The sequence below is a fragment of the Contarinia nasturtii genome, unplaced genomic scaffold (assembly GCF_009176525.2).
Source record: "Contarinia nasturtii isolate CC-2019 unplaced genomic scaffold, AAFC_CNas_1.1 Cnas_scaffold_1240, whole genome shotgun sequence".
In the NCBI taxonomy this organism is placed as follows: Eukaryota; Metazoa; Arthropoda; class Insecta; order Diptera; family Cecidomyiidae; genus Contarinia; species Contarinia nasturtii.
In genome coordinates, this window is record NW_022198581.1 from 2073972 (window position 1) to 2098556 (window position 24585).

At 32.6% G+C, this 24585-nt stretch overlaps 1 protein-coding gene across 3 annotated transcripts; it reads right to left on the reverse strand.

Annotated features, from left to right (window-relative positions):
• Positions 1-392: 392 nt before the first annotated feature.
• Positions 393-22368, reverse strand: LOC116345327 (beta-1-syntrophin). 3 transcript variants are annotated; one of them, XM_031774590.1, is made up of 12 exons: positions 21952-22368; positions 16704-17127; positions 15498-15547; positions 15355-15416; positions 15016-15250; positions 9156-9398; positions 7157-7374; positions 6236-6321; positions 3364-3481; positions 3049-3222; positions 2763-2936; positions 393-2699 (listed from the first exon to the last, which is right to left on the reverse strand). In XM_031774590.1, exons 2-12 carry the CDS (start codon positions 16967-16969, stop codon positions 2616-2618), a joined length of 1710 nt encoding a protein of 569 aa, XP_031630450.1. In that variant the 5' UTR covers positions 16970-17127; positions 21952-22368; the 3' UTR covers positions 393-2615. The 3 variants fall into 3 exon arrangements, with proteins under 3 accessions (XP_031630450.1, XP_031630449.1, XP_031630448.1); XM_031774589.1 differs by having other exon boundaries at positions 15355-15419; XM_031774588.1 differs by having other exon boundaries at positions 15355-15547; positions 21952-22367.
• Between the last annotated feature and the right edge of the window lie 2217 nt (positions 22369-24585).

Here is a 24585-nt window from a genome sequence, read left to right on the forward strand (position 1 = left end):
TACGCTTTCGTTTGCGCCTTAGAATGGTTTTGACACATGTACATGACACAAGTGGTGACATCTCTTTGAATTTTTCTTACCCATATTGATGCAGTTCGAAAAACAAACAACAGCATCGGACAACATTTCGAAACAACACTTTTTAATTTTATTATATAAATATTTGTTTGTTTGTTTTTTTTTTGCTCTCAAAACAATTACTAAAAAAATTTCGGCATTGAGAATATGCCAACTACAAATTTCTGTTTTTATTCTCAAAATGATACGCTTATTTTGTCTGATTTCCAGTGTAGTTTTGTCGTTACATTTTATTTCAGTATTACATAAATCTCGATACGATTTTGAAAATTGTTTATTTTTTTATTTTTATTTTTTAAATAAATACAATGACATCCGTTTGTAATGGTTATAATTTTTTATTTCATTTTTCTCATTAAATTTGTATGTTTGTCGTTCAGATTTAAAATTGTCTATAAGATGAGAGTATGTCTAATTTTTTGGTTGGTTTCTGGTTTTATCATCATTTATCTTCTCATATTCAACTAGAAGACTATACTAAATTCATGTTCCATTATTTTCCATTTACTAAGCTTACATTTTATTTCATTTTGTGTTTGTCCTATGTTTTTGATCATTCGCACTACTGTATCCTTTAAATTAGTAATTTCAATTTAATAACTTTATTTAATTAATTTGCTAAAATATATTTTATTTTTGTACATGTTCAAGGGGAGGGAGAGAGTAAGAAAGAAGAAGAGAAACCGTTCGAAAAATGTACGTTTTAAAAAAATGAAGGGAATTTAATGCTAATATAAACAATTTTGATATCATTGTGCAGAAATCTTTCCGAAATGAACGTAATTTCGTGAAAGAGTTATGAATTTAAATGTATAAAGTTCGATTCACTTAGAATAAAAGAAATGGCATTCCATTGGAAATGCATTTCGGTGAATGCAAAAGATGACGAAGTAATACGATGACGAAAAGTAGAAAAAGGAATGCAATTTTAAAAAGAATGAGTTATGTTAGGTTTGTTAATTAATCAGCTAAATAGGAACCAGCCAATTCTGCAAAGATTTAGTTTTTCTTTAGAAAAAAAAAACGTTCACTTGTCATTTTTATTTTCGAGATGCCTTTTTTTTTGTTAGAAAAAGTATGATAGTAAAAGAGTTTATATAAAAATCTACATTTCATATGTTTTGTAATTGTACCTTAATTTTGTCTTTACTTGCTCGGTGGCGAATTCTATCAATTACATTGCATTGTCTTGACGGGTTTTTTTCTGTGATGAAATATTTTTTGCGCTTGAAGACGTGTCAAAATTCTGTAAGCCCTTATCACAAATTAATAATTTAAAATTATTAATTATGGATGTGCTTGCATTTGGATGCATTGAAATTTAGCTGCACCATAATTGAATTGAATTCAATTAGAATTTTGATTGAACATTTCAACGACTCTTCGATGTCGCAATGTGTGTATCAAAATGAACAAGACATTGTTATTAAGTTAATCAAATGGCATTTAATTTGATGTTTATGCTCATTGCAACGGTTTGCATTCCGTATCGTTCTAATTCAATTCGAATTGATTGATACATATATAAGGGTATATTATCTACATCGTTTGCAATGTCCGGAATTTCAAATATTTTCGATGAAATTTATCGATTTTATATTATTGGTCAAGTCCAGTAATACAGTCTAATAAAGTGAAAGTGCTGGCGCGTCAATATGTACATAGTTTCAACTCGATCAATAGCCAAGGAATTCAATACAATGCAATGTAAATGCAATTGCATTTAATTAGAGTTCAAACATTGTCCGACTGCTTTTTTTTTCCTCTCCGCAAGTTAAATTCATTTCATCAATAAGTCTCAATAAATTTTTGATTGACATTCTCAAATGGTTGTATGTGTGTGAGTCTATTTTCTTTTCGGTGTGTGTGTGTGTATGTATCTATATTCTTTGAGTTTTAATAACAATAGAAATTTGTCCGTCACTTATATATTATGTATATTGTTGTTTTTCTTCATCTTTTCATTATTTAAAGACCGTGTTGTAAAAGATATGTACGGATAAAGATGTTATAAGAGATTATTTGCGAAATATGTACGAGATATTTTCGATTTGGTTTATTTGATATTGTTTTTGATTGAATAAACACCATGGTCGATTTGAAAATATTATTGCTATGTTTGTTTTTTGTAGTAACTTTTCGCTTGTATAAAAACATTTAGTTGAAGAAAAAAGAAAACCGTGTGTCAATGGAATATATTTTGTTTACATGACCGATCACCGCATTAACTCACAACAAAATGGAATTGTGAATGTCACAATGTGCGTGTAATATGTAATGTGCATTATTATAAACAGTGCATGCACATAAACAAAATACCGCAACATTATTGATGAATTTCAAATGATCAAAAGAAAAATGCAAATAATCGGCGATACATTATCCATTGAAATGAACAGAAAAAAAAAACAATTTGTATAAATCTTAAATTAGTTTTGTGGTTATCACGAGAGAATAGATCTTTAGAGAGAATTCTTTTGAATTTGTGTTTAACTAGTGCTCGATCGAAATTCATAAATTTCTCCAATCAGTCCAGATTATGTAAGCGAATGCACTTTAGCTGACAAACAATTGTGTAAGACGAATACAACCGGCTTTGGGCAGCATTCCATATCGAGCTCCTGCAAAGATGGACGAAATCATTTGAATTTATATTTAGAAATGCCAACCTTGTAAATACATACAATTTCGCCTTCGTCACCGCCAAAGTCCAAAAACAGCATTCGATTGCCATCATCAGCAGATGATTTGAGCTTCTCAAATGTATATGACCAAATCGTTTTTGCTGGCGATCCCAAACTACTATCAACCAATGAAAATCCACGATCCAAATTCACCAACAACTGACATGGTCGATTCTATTTTCAAAAAAGAAGAAGTTAATATTTTTCAATAAAATTTATGCAGACATTTTGATTTCACGAAACAGTCGATAGGAACCAGATAACATTTTGATTTTATTTTTCCTACCTGATATAAACATCTGAATGAAAATTCTCGTTGATAGTTGATGGCATTGTGACTGCCTTGTACCAACGCTCGAGCCCAAGCAGCCATATCACGATGTGTTTCAGATCGAAACCAATGTGTTATTATACCACGTGGTGTACCACATCGCACACAAAATACCGTCGATTGATTTTGCTAATTAATTTCAATCGGATGAGAAAGAGAAAATGAGTAAAAAAAAGAGACGGCGATGAAAAAAAAACGGAACAAATATGTTTTATGCACACATCCGTATACATGAAAGCATTTAAAGTACATGTGCACATTGAGCCTTACCGAGCTTGAATTAACGGTTGAATTGTTGCCCGTTCCGGCCAATCGTGTTGACGCTAATGGTGAATTTTCAACCGGTTGATTCCATGCTTCCATTGACCACGGCGCACTCTCATATATCCTATAACAAAATTCAATTATCAAAGTGCAAAAATGAGAAAAACACAGCAAAAACATTAAAAATGTTTAACGACAACCATAATAAAAAGTGTTTTTTTTTTCGTGGCATGAAATAAAAAAAAAAAAAACAAAGAAAAAAATAGTAATGGTTGCGTATTCTCGAATAGGTATTTACAATGACATAAAACAAATGTCCATTAGCGATTAATATGAACATTGAACATGTACACAGTCGTCGAGATTTTTTTTTTTTTGCATTTAGTAGAAATTTCCGGTATTTTTACGATTTTTCATTTTCAAATGCTTCATGATTTCATATCATTTTCCATTTTCATCTTATTCATTGATTCACAACGTGATTCTATTTTACCAGAGGTTTCACATACGATACACACATATGATTATTATTTCCATTAGTGACATCAAATAGATCCTTTTTTCTGATATTTACGAAATGGATATTGTTTTACGTTTTGTAATGTATATTTCTGAAGCTAGTTTATAAATTGTTAACGATGACATAAACTTTGGTGTGTTTTTTTTTAACATGTAAGTTTACTTCACTTCAGTGAAATCAAATAAGATCGTTAAAATAAAAAGGAAATTAATTTTCATTTATACACCTGCACAACATGAAATGAACTTTGACGTTTTTTTCTTTTAAATTTCTATTATTCTTCGAAAGATGAGAATAACTTTAATATTGCTAAACATACTTTTTGATCAGGGGTCTCATTATGCCATATGATACCCCCTCGAAATTGAAAACCTTTTCCTTCTATTTGCGAGAAACTATATTTGGATTTGCTAGGGTTTTTTGTTCCGAAATAGAGTTTACTCTAAATAACTTTTGAAAATATCTTTCTATTTCCTCTTCAGTTCTTTCCAAATTAAATAGAATGAGATTTTCTTGCCCACCCCCCGCAATGACCTCATAAAACCTCTACTTCTGAAAATAGGCTTCCAAAATTGAAGTGAATTATTAAATATTTTGCTATTATCGGAATAATTGTATGAAAAAACAGATAATTTGTTGGAAATTGTGCCATGCATCTAGATAAATATTCATTTGGAAAACCCACACACACACACATTCCTTTCAATATTTTCATTCAAAATATGCGCTTTCTATCGATCAACTTTTGAAAAATCTAAATCGTTGTTATTATTCAATTGAAGTGGAAATGTGTCACTGAAATAGTTGGTGTTTTATTGTGTATATCGCTTTGGGGTTTGTTGTTCTTGTTTTGTCATTGTTCGAAAATGTCGACAAACGAACTGAGTGTTGTATAATTTAAATATGTAAAACTTTTAACTTTGATGTGAATACGTCGTTTGTTAATCAACATCATTAACAATGGAACCGATAAATTCCAGTTCAAAAAACGACATTACACTTTGCCGCCCCACATGGTCTTTTAACATTCATTTGGGTAATACGGAAATTGCAAGCGCATGTTTAAAAAAAACATTATTATTGAATTTATTTTAAACGAGGCTAATTTCATTGCACATTCATTGTTTTGTATATGGTGTAAAATATCGAAATTCGTAGATAGATACAGCGACTAATTCGAGGCATCTTTTGAAAGCCATTGTATCAATAACTATATTTCATAGCTTTTTCCATAATGTGTGTCACGAGGTGTCTATGTATGTAACATGTTCATCGCATTTAGTGAGGCATAAATGGTTTGAAAGTTTTACCGTGCGCACACAATTTCCATATCACTCGTTCCATTTCAATATTCCCATTAATTTGTGATAATTATTTTACAGCATATGATAACGTTTCGTTGGATTTACTTAACGTGGAATGTTTAAATCCATTAATGCTATTGTCGTTCACAAGACCTCACCGCACAACGATTGATGATCAATTTAAAATTACAAACACTTTATTCAATTAATGCTATATAGTGTAATGTTAAAATTTCATCATAAACTATTCCGTCTAATGAGCGACGCAAAGAAAGAGTAAGATTATTTAAGCCTTCGACAGTGGTGTCACTCACACGCACATACGTGCAAAGTGCCTCATCGCGATGATTGTCACATTCAAACTACGGCATATCTACATATGAAGCGCCAATTTATCAGCATATTCATCGCATTATCAGAGTTAAAAGACAAAAGCCATGAAAGTCTCACGTAATAACAATGTAATTTGATTGATTTCATTTATCGTTACGAACATAAGCATACCAGCCCACATTATGTACATTGACATTTTTTGTTCTTACTTCAACAGCTTGTCAATATTACACACGTGATTCAAGAAATATTATTCATTAGCTTCAAATATTGTGTGCTTGATTTTTATAGAAAGAAAACAATTTTTGATAATAAACTGATATCAAACTAGGATCAAAGGCAATGAATGGCGTTGAGAATAAAAAAAATCGCTGGAAAATGTTCATGTTCATTGTTGTTTGACCACTTTAAAAGAAATGTCTTATGGATGCAATACATTAAGCTTTTACATTTGGTTTTTTGTTCGCATTCGCGCTATTGTTATTTTCATTCTTTTGGTTTGGGATTTTCTTTCATTTTTAACATTCATTGCTTTTTTTTATATAAATATGGGTATGTATTAATTTTCTGCCACGAAATAAAATATTGGTTTAATTTTCAATTGATACTCGGCTTTTCCTATCGCAAAATGTCAAAAAAAGCAATTAAAATCATAAAAGTATTTTCCATTTTAAAATGATGAATGTTTGAAATATAAAAGAGTGTATTCATAATGACTTACCGCAATTCACGGTCGGTGATGGCAACGAAGACGGCCAACCACCGATCCAAATCATCTGAACTCTCCGAACTCGATTGACCGTTTTGCTATATATATAAAAAAAAAATTATTTTGAAATTGGCAAAAGAGAATGAGGAAAAATAAATAAAAGGAATGGAAACAATTATTCATAAAATGGTTGGATTTCATTGGTGAAACACATTCCGAATTGATTGTGTCAATGAAAAACGATGCAAAGACAGAGAGAAAATAAAACGCACACATCGAATGGTTCCGTTTGTTGTTATTTTAGGCTGATCAAATGAATAATGGATTTGATTTAATCGAATCGTGTACGTGGTTAGCATAAATATTGCATGCGACAAGTATAAACTGAACCAATGTGATAATTTCTTTTTATGGTTTCACTGAAAATTAACCACTTCAAATCAAGCGAAATGTTCATTTTTACGAATGTTCACATTCCTTTTTTCATATTCCCTGTCTCTCTGTGTGGGTGGTTGTGTGTCTGAATTATCCTTTACATGGTACGTTTTTATATGGAAATGAATAATTCGCGTTTGGTAGATAAATAAAAATGAAATCGCAGTGCCATCACATTGGGTTAAGAATAGACCAGAAAAAGTAGATTAAAAAAAATGATATAACTTTTGAATGAGGTTCAGTACACATTGGTAAAGAAAAAAAAAAAAAACATACCAAAGCAATGAAATATGCAAACCCCCATGATTTTTAAAAAAGCGGTCAAATACTAATGAAATATGGTCGAGCATTTGACCAATTCACAATCAGTTTGAAACGATGAGATACGCTTCTACATTTTCTTTTTTGGATTTTCGTTTTGAATATAAATATTAATAGACGTGTGCATTTGCAAAAAGAAAAAAGAAGAAGAGAAAGAGAAAAATGTGTATAAATTACCTGTTCGTTTCCGACTCGACGACTCAACCAGCCGATATGCTTCAATTCGCCAATAAGATTGGAGAGAGCCCGGTTTGCATCAACTAATGCTCGCTGTGCACTACGTGCAATTGCCGAATGCAATGCATTGAACCATGCCAATGCCTCTTGTGAATCCCCAGCACGTAAAATGCACGAATGTATTCCATCCGGCGAATGAAGTTCGATGCAACGATTTTCTGCCGAATGCATAAGAAACAAGTTAAAAAAATATATTTATAGAAAGAGACAGAGAGAGAGGATATTTGTATCAGAAATGGTTTGCCATCACACTAAATCATTTTTGAAATTGCAATTTGAATAAATCTGAGAGGAGAAAGCTTAAACGCGCTGATGTTCATTATTAATCAATCTCAGATTCTTCGGAAAAAAATTTATTGTGTACACGAGAGAGCTTTTTTTTCATACACTACACAAAGCTAGTTTTTTGTTCGTATTCTTTTACTTCGCCATCATCAAATTTCGTTCGAATCCATAGATGTAAATTATAACCGTTGGCATTTTCAATATTTTTCAACGGTTAATTTTAACGAAGGAAAAATCCATTCAATTTAGACGACTTTTGAATAAGACTCATTTGTTGTGAGAAAAAAATTTCCAGTCTTCACTCACTTGATAATGATACGAAAAAAATGGCCGTACTGCATTTTGTTTCATAGTTTTCTGTAAAGTATTACCATTAATTAAAAAAGCTGTTGTAACATATGCAGAATTGTCAATATAAAAAAGTTCCACAATCCGAATTTACTAGTTATTGATTTCCCATCAAAGTGGGGATAATTACAATATTGTCTGACAATCATGATTGTACTTAAGAAAATTGCAGAAAAAGTTTGACTTTTCTCAACTTTGGTTTTGACAATTATGTTGACATAACAAAATGGAAAAGAATATATATATTTATGTGTGAATTGCGAAGGAGGAGTAGGCGAAGAATTCACATTTAGGTAGGAGTATGCATCAAACAAAAAGAGTAGAGAAAGTTCGCATTTTCATCATAAAGTATTTTAAATGGTAAAAGCCTTGTGTAGTGTTCCATTCATTAAATTGATATTTTGTGTATGCAATTTAATGGAGGCAAATGTCTGTGTTACATTATGATTTGAAAACCTTTCAAAGGGTTGTTTAGCATGATGAAAATCTTGTAGCACACTGAAGCATACGTCAAATTGACATGAATTCAAATCGTTTGGAAGAGCAAGAATGCGAAATGTGTGTGCACGTTTTTCTTTCCGTATATTTTTTTTTGTTTGGATTGAAATTGCATTGTCTGTTTCATTTTCACACATTTCATGGGATCGAGAAAAAAAAAACACAAACAAACAAACAAAAAATAGCGAACTATAGAAAAAGCGACGAGTCGAACAAAATCCGCCGGCTGCAAATAAACGGAAGGAAATCAATGAATAAATGAAATGAAAAACAACACGCCAAACAAACCATTAAGTCGAAAGCGACGTGTGCAACTTTAGCTGAAAAAGAATGTGTGCTCTCTTTTTCTCCGCCGAAATGTAGCAATCACAGCCATTTTCCATTAACATAATTTATGACACAGTGCGTGCCATGAAATCAAATAAACACTGTGTTCGCTTAAGGGAAAGCGGAAAAATGCCGATTTTTTTGTGGTATATGAAAAAAATTTGGTCAAAAATATTCAACTTAACGCCACTCGAGATGGTGTTATAATGAAATGCAAAGAAGCAAAGGAAAAAAAACACATCGCAGCTAAAATAGTTCCGAAAATACAGTCGATTTTCCACAGGGAGCACCACATTTACTACTATAACAGAAAAACAAGCGAGATTTGTTCAAACCAAAAGCGGTAATCATGGTGTGATTGGCAATTTTTTTTTTATCGCTCATCCGCGAAAACTGGAAGGCAATTTAATTTTCTTCGTTCTGCTGTTTTGAATAGTCTTTTTTTATATCGTCTGGTGTAAATGCTGCTGGTTATACGTACCTGGATCATGATATTTGAGATTTCGTGCTAAATGTGTCAGTTGTAATGGTATGTAGCGTGTATCGGCCCGTGGCGGACTTTTTGGTGCCGATGGTGGTGACATTGATTTCGATGATGTGTTCAGCATATTTGAACCATTTGGATTAATCAACGGACACAGAAAGGCTTTACTTAACTCCCATCCAACCTCCGATATAATGCTTGCTTTCCGAAAATATGGTGTCACTTCTTGCAAAAACTTAACTGCATTGAGAAGAAACAAAATAAAGAAATAAAATTACACGAAGGAAAAATAAACGGTGAAATGCAATTGTTTACTGTTCAATCAGAAATCGTATATTTTAACGTAGAAAGGTGAGACACTCAAATTACATGCGATTGAATTTCAACAATGGGCTTCGATTTCAATGCATTCTCTTTCATTTGCCGTTGCCGTTGCCATTGTCATATGGCCAGAGAAACAAAAAAAAGGAAATACTCAATTCCTTTCTTTAATGAATTCAGTTGCGTTTTCGGACCATTTTCCACTTCATAGCTAAGAAAATTGCACTTAAATTGAAATATCTCGTGATTTTGACAGGTTTTTCATTTTTTCTTTTCAAAACCATTCGAATTTTTTTCTTTTGGATCTTGCAGTTTTCGTGTATTCTCATGGCCCATTTTCCATGAGCATAAATAAATGAAAAGGCTTCTCGAAAGCATTTTCGTCAAATGGAATCATTCGTTTTCAGTTGTTGTTGTTGTTGCATTTCGATTGCAAATTGATAAAAGTTCCAACAATGAAACAACAATATACATCTCTCGGTTCTTCGTTCGTTTGTTTGTTTTTGTGGCAGTTGTCCATTGCACATTATGCATCTTAATTTACAACAAACCACAAAGGAGTCGATTGGAAAAACAGCATCACGTTTTTTACATTTCTGATGTATTTGAGTTCGTCGGAGTTATAAAAACCATCATTTTTCTGCAATTGTACAAACGATGAATGCCGCGAATGAAATGCGGAGCATTGCACAGAATTAGTGTGAGTAAACTGTGTGTTGTTCGAGAACTTGCCATTTTTTCGACATTTTTTTCCTTTATTTCGGCTGCTTTGATTCATCTGTGTTTGTGGTACATTCATTCACTAACAAATGGTGTTGTCGTCGTCGTCGTCGTCGTTGCCGTTAGTTTTTTTTACATTGTCGTCGGTCTTTGACTGCCCGCAAGTTTCTTGTGAGGCTGATTTTCGCGTGCACATACCAACTCTGAGCCATAAATATTACCACATCATTCCTTTTCATTGTTGGTACAGTTCTTTTTCTTCTTTTCTCCTTCACTTTCTCTCTTTGTTCTACTTGGCCCATTCTACTTTTTAAATTTTAATTCATTTTTTTTTGTTCGTGATAAATTCTGACCATTTTCAATGCGAAACACAGATCATGTTGATGTTTACTTTTTTTTTTTAAACAGTCTATGCGTGTCCATTCTCCATCGTCAGCACAAAAAAATCGCCGCACGCATTCAAATAACACTCACGTTTTGCATACAGAAAAATGACCATCCTACAGATGCCTGGTGTGGTATTTTTTTCACCAGTGGTCACATATATTTGTCCGTAAGCCGTTATTTTTTCACGCTTTTTTGTACTCGATCATCCAGAAGCTTAGCTTCGTAACAGTCATGTACATTTGGACAAATTAAGAATTATCATTGAAAATAATTCATAATTTTATGAGCTGTAAATGAGCACACAACGTGTGTGCATTTATTTAAAATTAGGCGCAAATTACGTTGAGTGTAAAAAAAAATGCGAGAGAAAAAAAAATGCATGATGCGCTATTTTTTGCTGCATTAAAATTGCACTTTTGAAACGTTTCAGAATGTTATTCACATTAATTATTGAATTAAACAACATTTTAAGTGATTCCCAATAGGAAACTTATTCCATGTTGGGCTGAAAGTAATTCATATGTTCCACTTTTGAATGGAAACAATTCACGTTTTACTTTTCCGCACACCTAGTGTAGGAAAGGTATTGTATTAGGCCAAAAAATTAAAGTCACCCCAAAACAAGTTTTCTATGCATATTTCATGTAGAAAACACGATTGAAGATGATTTTGGAGCATATTTATGTGCGTCGCTGTGTGTGATGTGTCCTGTGTCCTGTGGCGTGCAAAATTTGTTAACACAATAAGTCTTCTTCCAAAAACTCAATTCAAATTCTGACTTTATTTTTTGAGTAATATCTGTTGACCGGTGTAATTTTTTTTGGTCCGAATGGAGTACCCACCTCCATAAATTTTTTGATCATTTTTCAACCATTTTGGTGACACGATGGTTTCTTGCTCAGACATGAAATTCAAAATCTGACTTCACGGGATAATTGGGCACTACGAGGAATAGATCTGGTCATATTTTCAGCAACATTGATTGATCGGTGTAAAACTTAGACTCTGAAGAGGCACTTATAAGAAAAATGCCTTAAAATGATATTCTTTCAATTTGAACACTGAAAGAATGTGTAGTTTTTTGGCACGAGAAACCCGAATCTGATGTTAGTTTTAAGATGCAATCAATCTTTCACAGACTTTTCATACAAAAATCCACAAAAATTTCATTTGTATGAAAGACATGCCTTTGTGGTACCGTAATGATGTGACTCTTTGAACAGGCTGTTTTGTTTGATTGAAATTTTTTTTGTGTGATTATTTATTTTGATAAGAAAATAATATTCATAAGTTTTCACTGTAATTTAAGTTACTGCAACCATACATAGACCATAATTTCAGTTTATTCCCAAAATTTCGGTTCCATGCGGAAAAGTCAGCTCGTGTACGTAAGCCTCTTTATTTTTTCTATTTTTCGGTTCAAAGAGTTGCGAGCATGTTTCAGACTTCGCCATTACTAACCTACGAATTTTGGCCAAATGGTTATTACGATTAATACGGCTATGAAATTCAGTTATGCTTGAGGCTTTCCTAATAAATTCAGCTATTCGCTGCTAATTTGACACAGTATTTATTCAAACGAAGCATATTTTTTGCATATATTTTTTTTCATCAGTTTTGTATGTCGATCGATTCAATTGACAAACAAAATACTGTGGAAACAAAATCAGATATTTTCCATTCGCACTGGAGTAATTATCAGCAATAAAACACACAGAGCGGGCATGAATAGAGAGGGTAAGTAGAGGGGATGAAAAATTGGTTGATTTCCGGGCACTGACCAAAACGGAGAGCCGGACAAATAGCTTTAAAAACAAAAATACAATTTGCATTCGAAATTCGTTTTTGAAACTTTCCGTTCGCATTTTTTATTCGACCGGTTGGTGTGTAGTTCATATTTGATGATTGTCGGTTGCGAAATTCTTTATGTGAATGCCGTGTATCAGCTACGTGAGAATAATGCATTGACAATAGTGTCGGCTCTCTTTTACACACTCTGTGTGTGTCTCATGTATAGACAACATGTTGCGGTGCCATTGCACCGTATGAACATAGATTTTCAGCAAAATACTGGAAATATTCTATTGAGTCAGTGTTTGCACGATAAATCAGAGGTGTTCCTTTTTTTATGCAATTTTTGTCAGCTCTAGCATATACAAAATTTGTGCATAATATCATTTAGGCGAGTAAATTCAACAATGGCAAAGGTAAAATGTGTGTTTTATAGTAATTTCAAGAATTTTTTTTGTACTTCGCTCTTAAACTCAATGAAAAAATTATCGCGAACAAGAGTTAAACGAACTAAAAAAAGAAGAAGATTGAAAATGGATTATAAATCTATAAAGATCGTCCCTACTTTAACGTTTGAACGTTTGAAATGTTTCATGTGTACAAATTAATATCTAAAATCAAGTGCATATGATCCACTGCACTTGAATGACACAGTCGTTGTCATTGCTTTGGTTTCTAGTTCTTTATCCATCATGTTTTATGTGCAGGTTGCCTTTCTTCCATTTTTCACTTTGATAACGCTTTTAATCTTGCCGAATGGCATTTCCACTTTTTGAAGAAAGATTTTTCGAGATTTTTTTCAAACTACCCTTGTGGAAATATTTCGACTTCATAGTCGACTAAAAATTGACTAATTTGGGACAAAAATAGCTGATATATCAGCCAGCTAAAGTTAACTATAAGTGACTATATGCGTCTTCGTGTAATTTGAGTTGAGAAATGTCGACTGTGTAACTATAAGTATATGAAATTGACTTTTGTCAACTATGTTGACTATAATAACTTTTAGTTGACTCTGAAACATAACCGACTATATTCGATTTCAATCATCTATTGGTAATTTAAACCGAATAAAAGTGATTAAAATTGACTTAATTTATAGTCAGTCAGTCATTTTTTTTCCACAAGGGTATCTATTGATATTTAAATAAAATCTCTCAATAGATAGTTTTACTTTCCCCAAATGCTCACGGATCCCTTTAGTTGGTGCAAAAAGCTGTTATTGACCAAGTTTTTACAGAAATCAGTTAAAAAGCAACCAAATAATCAACTCTGTAGTAGAGCAAAAGGTATTTTTCAATCAATTCCAGTTGAGAAAATAAAACTTCTCTCGAAGCCGATGAAAATTGTGCTAGAAGAATTACGCAAACTTATGGTTAAAGAAAAAGTTCAATTCTATTGCTCGAAGCCAACTAATTTTGGACATGAAACTAACATTTAAACGAATGTTTCGGAAAGATTAATATTCGGACGAGCGCTTCGCCATAAATTCTAATCCATTTTAAATAGCACCAAATTCATTTTATATCCAAATATTTTGAAGATGTTCAAACTGTGCGACAAATCAATTCACTATTAAACCGATTTTTGAAGTATTAACTGAAGTTTCCGGGACATTTTCGTTGCAGTGTATAAAATCATGGTATATTAAATCTGATAAAACAGATATGAAATTGACCATAAATTGGAAAATCGACTTACAAACGTAAATCTAACGTTGTTATTGTCAAAATTCATTGTGTCTAATGTGTTTAAATTTCATGGATATTCTCGAAAGAAATCCTGATATATTCTCATAACTCAGAAAAAACTGAGGCAGATGTTCAATAAATAACTTTTTTTCACGTTTTAAGCGACGTCATTTTCAAATATTGATTATACTGCATATAACCTGGACCATTTGCCAAATAATATTTTGTACGTTATATGAAATTGAATGAAACCCAAAAGCAAAAATGTCCGAGCAATTAGAAAGTGCATTCGTCAAAATATATTTGAAACAATTGAATCAATTGTGAAAAACAATTCGCTGTAGTTGAAAATAAGTTGCAAAAAAGCTTTGTCGAACGTGCACGTTTCATCACATTAGTAAATGAATGCGTCTACACACGATTGTCTTTCACACTCCATCATCACATTGTCGATGTCGTCATTATGTTTTATTGCTAACTTTGGAATATTCACAAACTCAATGGAAGAAACTTTTTTAATAAATTCCAACTTTTAAGCGAAAAACAAAGCCTCAGCTACCCAAATGCTCATTGTTTTCTTCTTCAGTGGCTCATCGTTGTGTTTGTAAACAAAAGCTGAGTGCTGCGGACGAAAAACTACAGGAAAAACTTAGTCAAATGGAAATGCAATTCATTATTGGCATTGAAATCGTTCAAAGACCGTAGATATTTCCATTCAACACAATTGCATGCAACTTTAAATATTACTTCGAAATCATTAGATTGAAAATTGGAGCCGTCACCGTCTACATCGATTGTACAAATTTAAAATCAATTATTTCTTCAGATGACAACAACACAACAACAACAAAATGTACGTGTAAATCTCAATACAGCCTAACCATCAATTTAAAAGTTGGTGTCGACTCTTTTTTTTAATGGAAATCGTGCATATATTTTGAGCTCACCTTCTAAATCGACAACCCGTCCAGCTCGTTTCAATGCACGAACGGCCTCTTCGTGCGTTGCATCACGTAATTCTTCACCATTTACCGATAATATTGCATCGCCTACGTACAATGCTTTCGCTTTATCAGCAGCCATTCCTTGAAATATTTTTGATATTAAAATTGGCATTCGATTTTCTCTGCCGCCCTTTATAGAAATTCCTAAACCACTATTATCCACTTTGGTTATTCGCACCTAATTTATTTGAAAGTTAGAAAAATAGAGAGAGGAGGGGTAGTGAGAAAAGGAAGTAATGATGACATTGAATGACGATTAATAAAGAACATTTTTCAACTTACATGTCTTTTTTGATTTGCTATTTCATAAGGTGCATCGCATACTTCAGCTCCGGAACTATTGTCTGCTGAATTATTATTAATATTTAAGTATTCACTGTTGCTAGTTTCTTCGGAATTTAATGATGAAACACCATTTCCAATACCTGACGATGGTAGTGAACCGCTTGATCCATTATTTCCACTGTGATTGCTTCTGCATATGATAAAATTCATCAAGAAAAAAGAAATGTATATTTGAGATAAAAAAAACTGGAACCCTTGAAGTTTGAGTACACGTAAAATGAGTATTGAGTCTACATTTCAAGTGTCATCACCATTTTGCTCTTCAATTTATTTATTTCATGAAAAATCAAATGAATTCAACTTAAAGTGGCATATGGGATTTTTCGTGAACATTTTATATGATTCCATGTGGCAATTTAATTTGATGTGAATGACAATGCAGTTTTGTGATTGCGGCAATAATGAATTAATCGAAAACTTAAATGAAAAATGAAATTGTCTACTTTAAAAGAGTAGGTGGAAAAGTGAGTCTTCTGTCAAACTTAAATATGCATTTTAATGCGATTAAAAGAGACAACCGCATAGACTTCAGCAACTCCTTTGTGAACAGTGACAATCATTTCGGCAATATTATATTTAGATGACAACGAATCGGTTTTAGTCTATGATTCATCCCGAATTATGCAAAGCATGGCAGAAGTGACAGTTGGGCAACGCAGCATTGAATAATGGCACAAATTTGTACCAGCAACCAATAGGGTTGCTATAGTTCATCTGGCAACCGATGCGAGCGCGTCGGTCATTTTTTGTCACTGCCGTGCTTTGGAATTATGGATAGATTTTTAGTTATTAAGAATTTAAAGTTTTGAAAATATATGGAAATAGGAATTCGCGAGTTTTGATTTTCAAAGGAACTTTTGTCAAAGGAATAATATGAACAAGACTACATAATTTGATTGTGGTTAGATGCAATAAAAAAGTTATTTCCAAAAATTGTAAGTTGTATGTGTGAAAGGGGCCATTTAATTAAAATTGACAAGTATTTGTTCGAAAACAATTCAGCAGAGAAATGAAAATTACGAATTCGATAAGCGTATGAATGTGTGTATGTGTGTTGCTTGTGTCGCACAATTTAAATTGCATACATTCCCATGGAGATTACTGAAATAATCCAGAATTTTTGGCAACGTTTTTGAATATGCAAGGAAAAAATGCAACTTTATTTTGAATTTTCTATATGAATTTAGTCAACGAAGCAACGAAGAAGAAAAAAGCAACGATGCCTAAGCATCCTTCGATTAATTCACATGAAATATCACAAAAAGTTAGTCTTCTTTCTTTCTTACCCCAATGTTCCGTTTAATGTGGTAGTTTGATCGATCGGTTCACATGTTTCGTCCAAGCTAACCGATAAATAGTCCGATTCAAGTGTTACGGTTACTCGATACCATGCACCCCGTACAAATGTTTCGAGCATACCACATCTTGTTGTACCGGTCGCACCAATCATTACCGTTGCAGCTCCGTTTGAATTGATTCCAGTGCCCGCACCAGTTGACATTCCGTCCATTGGATTATTGCGAGTCATTAATAATCCAGATGATTCGACCATTTTAAATTCGGCATTCACTAGATTAACACGGCACTATATGATCGCCTTTTACGGTGAATAGTATCCCAATCACTCACTTTTATAGCGTGTTATTTTCTTCTTTTTTTCTCGATTGTATTTTGTTGATATTTAGCTAAAAGAAGCTCTGCATATATTCACTGAAAATGAATAAGGAAAAAATAGAAAGGACATTCATTGCACATTTTTATTTGTTGAGTTCGGCATGTAAAAAATACAAAACGCTAGGCAAAATGAAATGCTTCTCGAATTCATGTGAAATGAAAAAAAAAGAAACAAAATACTTGACTATAGTGAAATTGAGAATCCTTGAAAAAGCTCAACCGATTGTAAAAGTATAAGCACAGCATTACGTTAATACAATTGGGATTTTCAGTATTTTATTTTTACAAGAACAGAGTCATTCTCAAATGTATAAGTCTTTCGATTTAAATCAGATTTCAGGCTCCCTTAAAAATCACTACCATTCAGACTCAACAACAAAATAGAAAGTCACAAAGCAACACTATCACATAATATTTTCTATAAGTTTTCGTCTTGCTCGAAATATTCGCAAAATATGGACATCATTTGATTGTTGCTTGTGGAAAAGTTTTTTTTAAAAACAATTTTCTTACTTCGTTAAACTTATTAACAAAATAACAAAAACTGAAAAATAAATAAATGAACTTGTCCATAGTTTAACAACTATTTTCAACAATTTGTCGTGTAAACATTTGCCAAATTCGCCCAAAAGTAGCTTCTTCAATGATAACAAAATAAGTTCATTGCAAGAATGTCTCCAAATTAAATCAACGTCGTTGTTCTATGTATTTGTCTATTTCTTCTTTCGTTTCGTTTGTTGGTAACATTTGGCTTTGAAATACAAAAAGAATAGAAAATAACATAATTTCACTGTCATTGTAAGTGTTTACCAATTGAAAATTGCTAAAACATAATAATATCCACCTGAAAGTGATGTTAGTCGTACACATACAAAGGGAAATTTTCATATTTTAAAAACTTTCAAATTGATTTAAAATGGAATCGGTTTTTTGTTGTTGAGATTTACTCAACTCTTTCTGAGATTTTACCAACACCGAAGAATTCCTAAAACTTTAAACTATTATATGCACAAAATAAAAATAAATTGAAACAAATACTAAAAAGAGAGTTCGCTCTCTCAAAAAAAAAAATTGAAATTGCAAATGAACAAAAATTGAAACTAACAAAATGACGGAAATGTGTTTCCATATCACTCCTTTTGCCTGGAAAAAGTGAAGTGTACGTTCCAATAATAAAAATTTATGTACGTATGCACTTACTAGGCAATATTAAAAACCGAATATAGCATTTTAACCGAGTGAAATTCATTGTATCTAGTCTGATGATTTCCTCAAACCAAAAACGAATTAGAATTTGTGCGAAAAAAATGAAAAAAAAAACTCGATTCGAGTTGAAATACACACATACATTTGGCAAATATACATTAAACTAGAGCCAGATCTAGATAGTATATAGTGAAAGAGAGAAGATAGAGAGATAGAGAAATAAAGTGAGATGTTAGCAAAAGCACACAAAAGTCGAACAAAGGCCGAAATGGCAACAACGAAATGTCATCCGAGAACTAGTGTATATTTCAGGGTGTCGAAAATTTTTGTTTCGCAATGAATGGGAAGTGTTATACACGACTTAGAATGCAATAAGTATGTACAATAGTTTGAATGTAATTCAGTGTAATAATTTTATTTAACACCAATAATCTTCTTGTATCAATGACGCGCTGACATTAAATGAAAATGCGATGAAAATGACTTTAAGACGCGATCATGTATATATTAAATATGCGGAAACAGCGAATTTCGTGAGACCGGAGGCAATATTTTTCTTTATACTAACATGACCGTCCCCCAAGAGAGTCTTATTCACATCAAAGAAAACATGGAGCAGGAATGAACGTCAAATAATGTCGCATGTCCAAAACAAGAGAAATTGAAATGCGATTTCTCATCATTCGTTGCATTTTCGTTGAAGTAGATTAATTTGATCTTCATCGTATTCGTTCTTTGGCAAATGCAGTGTGATGTATACAACATGCACCCCGACTGAATGCAATCTGATTTGCAAAGCAAGAAATGTGTGCTTGAACCTATTGAATGAGAATGTGCCAATATTTGCGTATTTTATGCCATGGTAAGCATTCCATATATCGTATTTGGTATGAGGATAACTACGTAATAGACGGTATGTTATATCGTCATTTGATTATTTGTTTGCGCTTGGTTGGTTCGATTGGCGCGCGATGCTACATGGCTGATGCATTGCCATTACACGGCATTGTCTTCACACATTTGCAAACAAACACGGGGGCGAACGGCAAGACAAGAAACTCTTCGGTTTTTTTTTTTGTTGAAAATGACACACAAAGTGTGTGTGGCATCGCAACCAATGCAAGCGAGAATATCAGACACACTAAAATACCATCCATCTGATAAATAATGTTGAATTTTCAAGACTGCAAAAATGATTGCAATTACATATTTTTGGTTCCGTTTCACATTTCCCTCGATTGCAGCCAAGTAATCAAGGCAAACAATTTTTATTGATGATACGTGTTTTGCAAAAACGGGTCATCATTAATCCAGTGATCTGATCGCTGTGCATGGTTATGTTTCCATAATTTTAATGTAATCATGAAATACGTTCGCATAATAACTTCAATAGTTTATGTTCTATTTCATTCGCATATCAAAAAGTCTACCGCACATTGGTGAAATTGGTATTGATGATAATAAAAGTGCATTACAAAAAGAAAATCATTCTTTTTTCGTGCACCATACACTTTTAGTGCAACTCACTTTAATCAGTCGGCAATTCTGTGTCGAATTCATGTGTGAACTCGCTGGAAATACCAAAAAAATGTCCAAAATGAAATCAAATGAAGCATGCTTCATCTGGATGAACGAATAGAATTCGCATTGGTGAATACGAGTATCGTTCTCGCTCTATCTCATTTACTCTTTTGGCACTCTATTATTGGGCGGTATTTTATTATATGTTCGACATTGTGCGGCTGACAGATTGTAAATGCAGTTCATTGAGAAATTTGTTACAATAAAAGTTATCAAATACCATCCCCCACAGGATTGGAGGTTGCCAAGTGTGTTTATTCAATTCCGTACTCAGCTCGCTCTATCCGTACCTACCTCCCTTCCTCCCTCACTACATCTCTTTCGAAATCGACAAATTCATTGATTTGTTGTAGACATCGTGTAACATTTGATTGCATTTCACTTTGTACAATGATTTCAATGCTAAAGCGAAGCGCAGACAACATTTTGGCATCTTTAAAATTCAAATGCAACACATGAAATGACTGTCACATAAACATGCAATATATTGCATATGAATACAGTACGGGTAAAGTGGAATGAATGACGTATTTCCATTGATATGAGAATATAGTTTACAACTGGTTTCAAATATGTGTACATCATGCATTCGCTGTTTATGCCATTTTAATAAAAGCTTATTTGAAGAAAAAAAACACACACACAGAATGCGTCCATAAAAAGTAAATATAGCATTAAAAAACTTAACATAATTTCTGCAGAATTAGTTTGAATTCAAAAAGATAACTTTTATATTCAAACTATGTTGATGGGGGAAGTTATTATGCATTTTTCATTTGAAGCGCCATGAATACTAGAAGCCATTTATGCCTTTAAAGTTTTAACTAAACGGAAAAATTAATTAATTTTGCAAATATCCTTTTATTGGAAGTTTGTGCCATATAATCTTCTAATTCGCACTATTCGGTATGAAATTTAGATGCACAAGTGAAGCGATATTAGCAGCAATTGGGTCGATCAGGAATTACCGCAAATTTATGGTATTTTGATTATTTGTTCGACTTATGAATATGTCTTATTTCGTTGTGGTGCAGTGGTCGCACACATCCCACTCAAGTTTGGTCGTAATTTTTTCGAAACACCATTTAAACTATACATAAATTACAACTCATACAAATAGTAAAGGTATTCCGCGATAGTGCCTGGCTGGAATGTACAACAAAATGTTCAATTCATTTAGAACTTTATGAAAATGTTGGCATCTGGCGGCTTCATTTATGGTGCTTGTTGTTTTCACCGTGCAAAGGGTGCATTACAATGATAATACCGGTACAAATAGAGGATGACAACAGTTGCCAAATTGTACATAAAACATAAGTCTAGCTATTGCTAGATTTCCAAATCAATACAGACAATTGTTTACGAAAATACAATTATGATGAATCTTTCGATGTCATCACACATGGATGCATGTGGCACACTACTGTATTTCGATAACATTTTCAGAAGCCTCACAAATGCCCGATTCAATATCGTATACTTTGAGAGTAATTTATAAATTGTTCAAACGATCAAATTAATTTTGCCAATTCTAACCGCCAATTGTCGAATAAACAAAAATTAATTGAATTAAAAACCATTCGATTTCGTTCTGGTACTATGTAGACAACTTTAAAACTCGTTGAATTTCAATGAACAAAAAAAATATTAAACTATTATTTGCCCTCTAAATGAATGTGTACTTGAGATAAACAATAATACCTTATTGGAATACACCATTCAATTGAGATAACGTTACATTCTAGTTTCAATAGGTTTTGGTTTACATTTTTTTAGCGGTAAACGTTAAATCGTTTTTGTTTATACCAAATAACGTGATTTAATTTAAAAAAAAAAGAGAATCCATCTAAAAGTGCTAGGTTTTCTACTGGAAACATAAACAAAATGTAATTGAACCAAAAAATATCTATCTCTATTTTTAAATTTGGCGAGAATTTATTTATAGGCATGTTCCAACATTTCGATTAGATTCACATACAATGCAATATTAATCATGCTGCAATGTAATTGTGATTATTGGAATTTCGTTTGAAAAAAAAAAGAAGATTTAAAACCAAAATTGATTCTACTCACTTTTGAACAAGCTTTTGTGAAAATAGAAAAACAAACACACAATGAGTCAAATACATTTCCCATACACATGGATACAGTTGGCACACACTATATTTTTATGTATATATCTAAATGATGTGTTTCCAAAGTCTTCGTAATTTTGGTCCACTTTGTGTATTTTATTTGTGAATCTCAATGAATTCGTCGAGAAAAATTGAAGTTATACAAATTGCGTATCACACATTCGAACAAACAAACAAACAAACAAAAATTGTCGAAAAATTTGCCACATAAAATGTGCTTGTTGTGTTTTCTTGTGATCAATTAGAAATTAGTACACACGGCACTTAAGAATGAAAAAATCGATTTGTTTCTATAGAATCTATACATCTCACGTTTATATGCAAGACTGTGTGCAGCAGCGCACTTGTCATTTACGACTGGGAACAGTAACAACGTTTTTGAAATTTATAGTAAATTTTTTCACACTCAACGCTTTTCCCCCGAAACACACAATTACCAAGCAGATTAGTGGGGCGCGAAATGCAGTGAGTTTTCATTGAATTTGATTGGCCATTGCAGCACAATCCCCGGATAAATTTGCACAAATCCACTTGATTCACAATTATTTTTTTCTTCCTCGCAGGCTGATTTTTGAAAATAAAATGATTTTTTTTTTTTAAATTGCAACAACAACAAAAAATTGATTGAGAATAAGTTTTTTGGTTGGTAATTTGTGTTAAGACATGAAATGTCGACAATGTTTGATCTACTCTAGTCGTTGGATGAAAGTGATATGCATGTGTAGTGGTGTGTTTATGGACGCGCACGATTGTATTGCACATCTCGTCATCTTTTTGGGGTGGCTTTTCGTATGTTTTCTTTATATATATAAATGTACATATAAATACATATGATGGCGTCAACGGCAGCAGCAAAAGATTTCAATTCTCGATTCGTATCGTGGATAAAGTGCTCACTTGCTTTGCCATCGCACAATAAACGCATACAAACAAGTGCCCATGTCAATGCTATGCTATGCTGTACAAGTTCTATGTAAAATAATCGGTGTATAAAGTTGAAAGCGCGCGGTAGAATGTTATTTTAACAGTTTTGAGCATGAGCATTGATTGATATACACAGCAGTGTGCGTTTATATGAAGAGTCAACGCGTACACACATTCAAATGAGCAACAAATCGTGCCTTTGTAAAAAAAAGCGGCTATAGATGAATGTAAAACGATGCGAATTTTACCATTAAAATGTATAAACAATAGAATTTTTGTTGTTGTCACTCTGAGGAACATACACATGCATACACATTCTACATGAAATCCCTTCACATGATTAACATATGAAATCATTTCTAATAGGGATTTCTCATCTGAGTGAATCTGTTTGCACTCTTTTGCGGTTTGTCACATCCAAGCGGAAACCAACAACAACAACAATAAAAAATGCAATAAAATAAGATAAAAAGAATTTAAAAAAATATTTATATATCAGCCAATTTTACGCCATTTAAAGTAAAAACAAACGATTAAAATATACGCATACATAAAAACGAAATTCAGTTATTTTGTTAACTGTTGGAATTCGCTTCCATTCGAGGGCTGAAACATTGTTTTATTTTAGTAAGGAATATTTGCATTTTCCACATACAAACAATGTTTTGTGTATGTGTATATGTGTTCGTTTTTAGTCTCTTTTGTTTAACTATCATGTTTATCTGTGTCAAATGACGTTTTCTATGCCTTTAATTTTAATGTATCCGCCTTTGATGCAAAAAGCTGTTGCAGCTTTACTAAACAGTTCAATGGCTTGTAAGTTTTTCAATGGAAAAGCATATGAAAAACTATCATGAAGGAGTTAAGTTTAGAGATTGAATGACGCTATATCAAAATGCGTACGTCGATTTAATGGCACAAGACAAAGAAAATGGATAACATCAAAATTGAAAGAGAAAAAGAGTGAAAAAATTATGACGGATTTTGCAAATATGTATGAGTAAGTCACGCGATACGGGACACTATCAAGTGTATTTAAACAGAGAGGAAGGATTCTACTGAATAACAATCATGCAAACACAGAGGCTCGACATAAATCGGATAGGAATCCATGTTCATAAAACGAACGATGGTTTTCAATGAAATACAACAAAAAAAACAACGATGATGTTGACAGCAGCAACATTTAATGTTCACTGCAAACGCCAACCAAAGGCATATATTAATCTTTGAATTGATTGTTTTCAGCTTCTTTATGTTTTTGGATTATGTCACACATGTTTTATGATTATCTTTTAAATATATCACAGCCCATTTTTATCATGCAATATGACAAATAGCGTAGAATGCATTTTTGATTTAACTTATAATATTATATACCTGTTGAATTTTTTTAATTCGCGCTTGAACAAGTGAAAAAGATCAGTTTTTAAATTTTGAACCTTCGGTTCGAAATTCAAGACCAGTTCTTTTTTTGTTTCACCGATGACTTTTTAACTTTTACTTTTGCAACCACTAGAAATTGCAAACAAAAATGTGGTGCTTGTGATATTTCCCATTTTCAACAGCTGTGCATTCATCACATCTATGAAATGCATGCTGCAATGTAAATATTGGCCAATCCTTCTAGTGATCACGCAAAATAAAT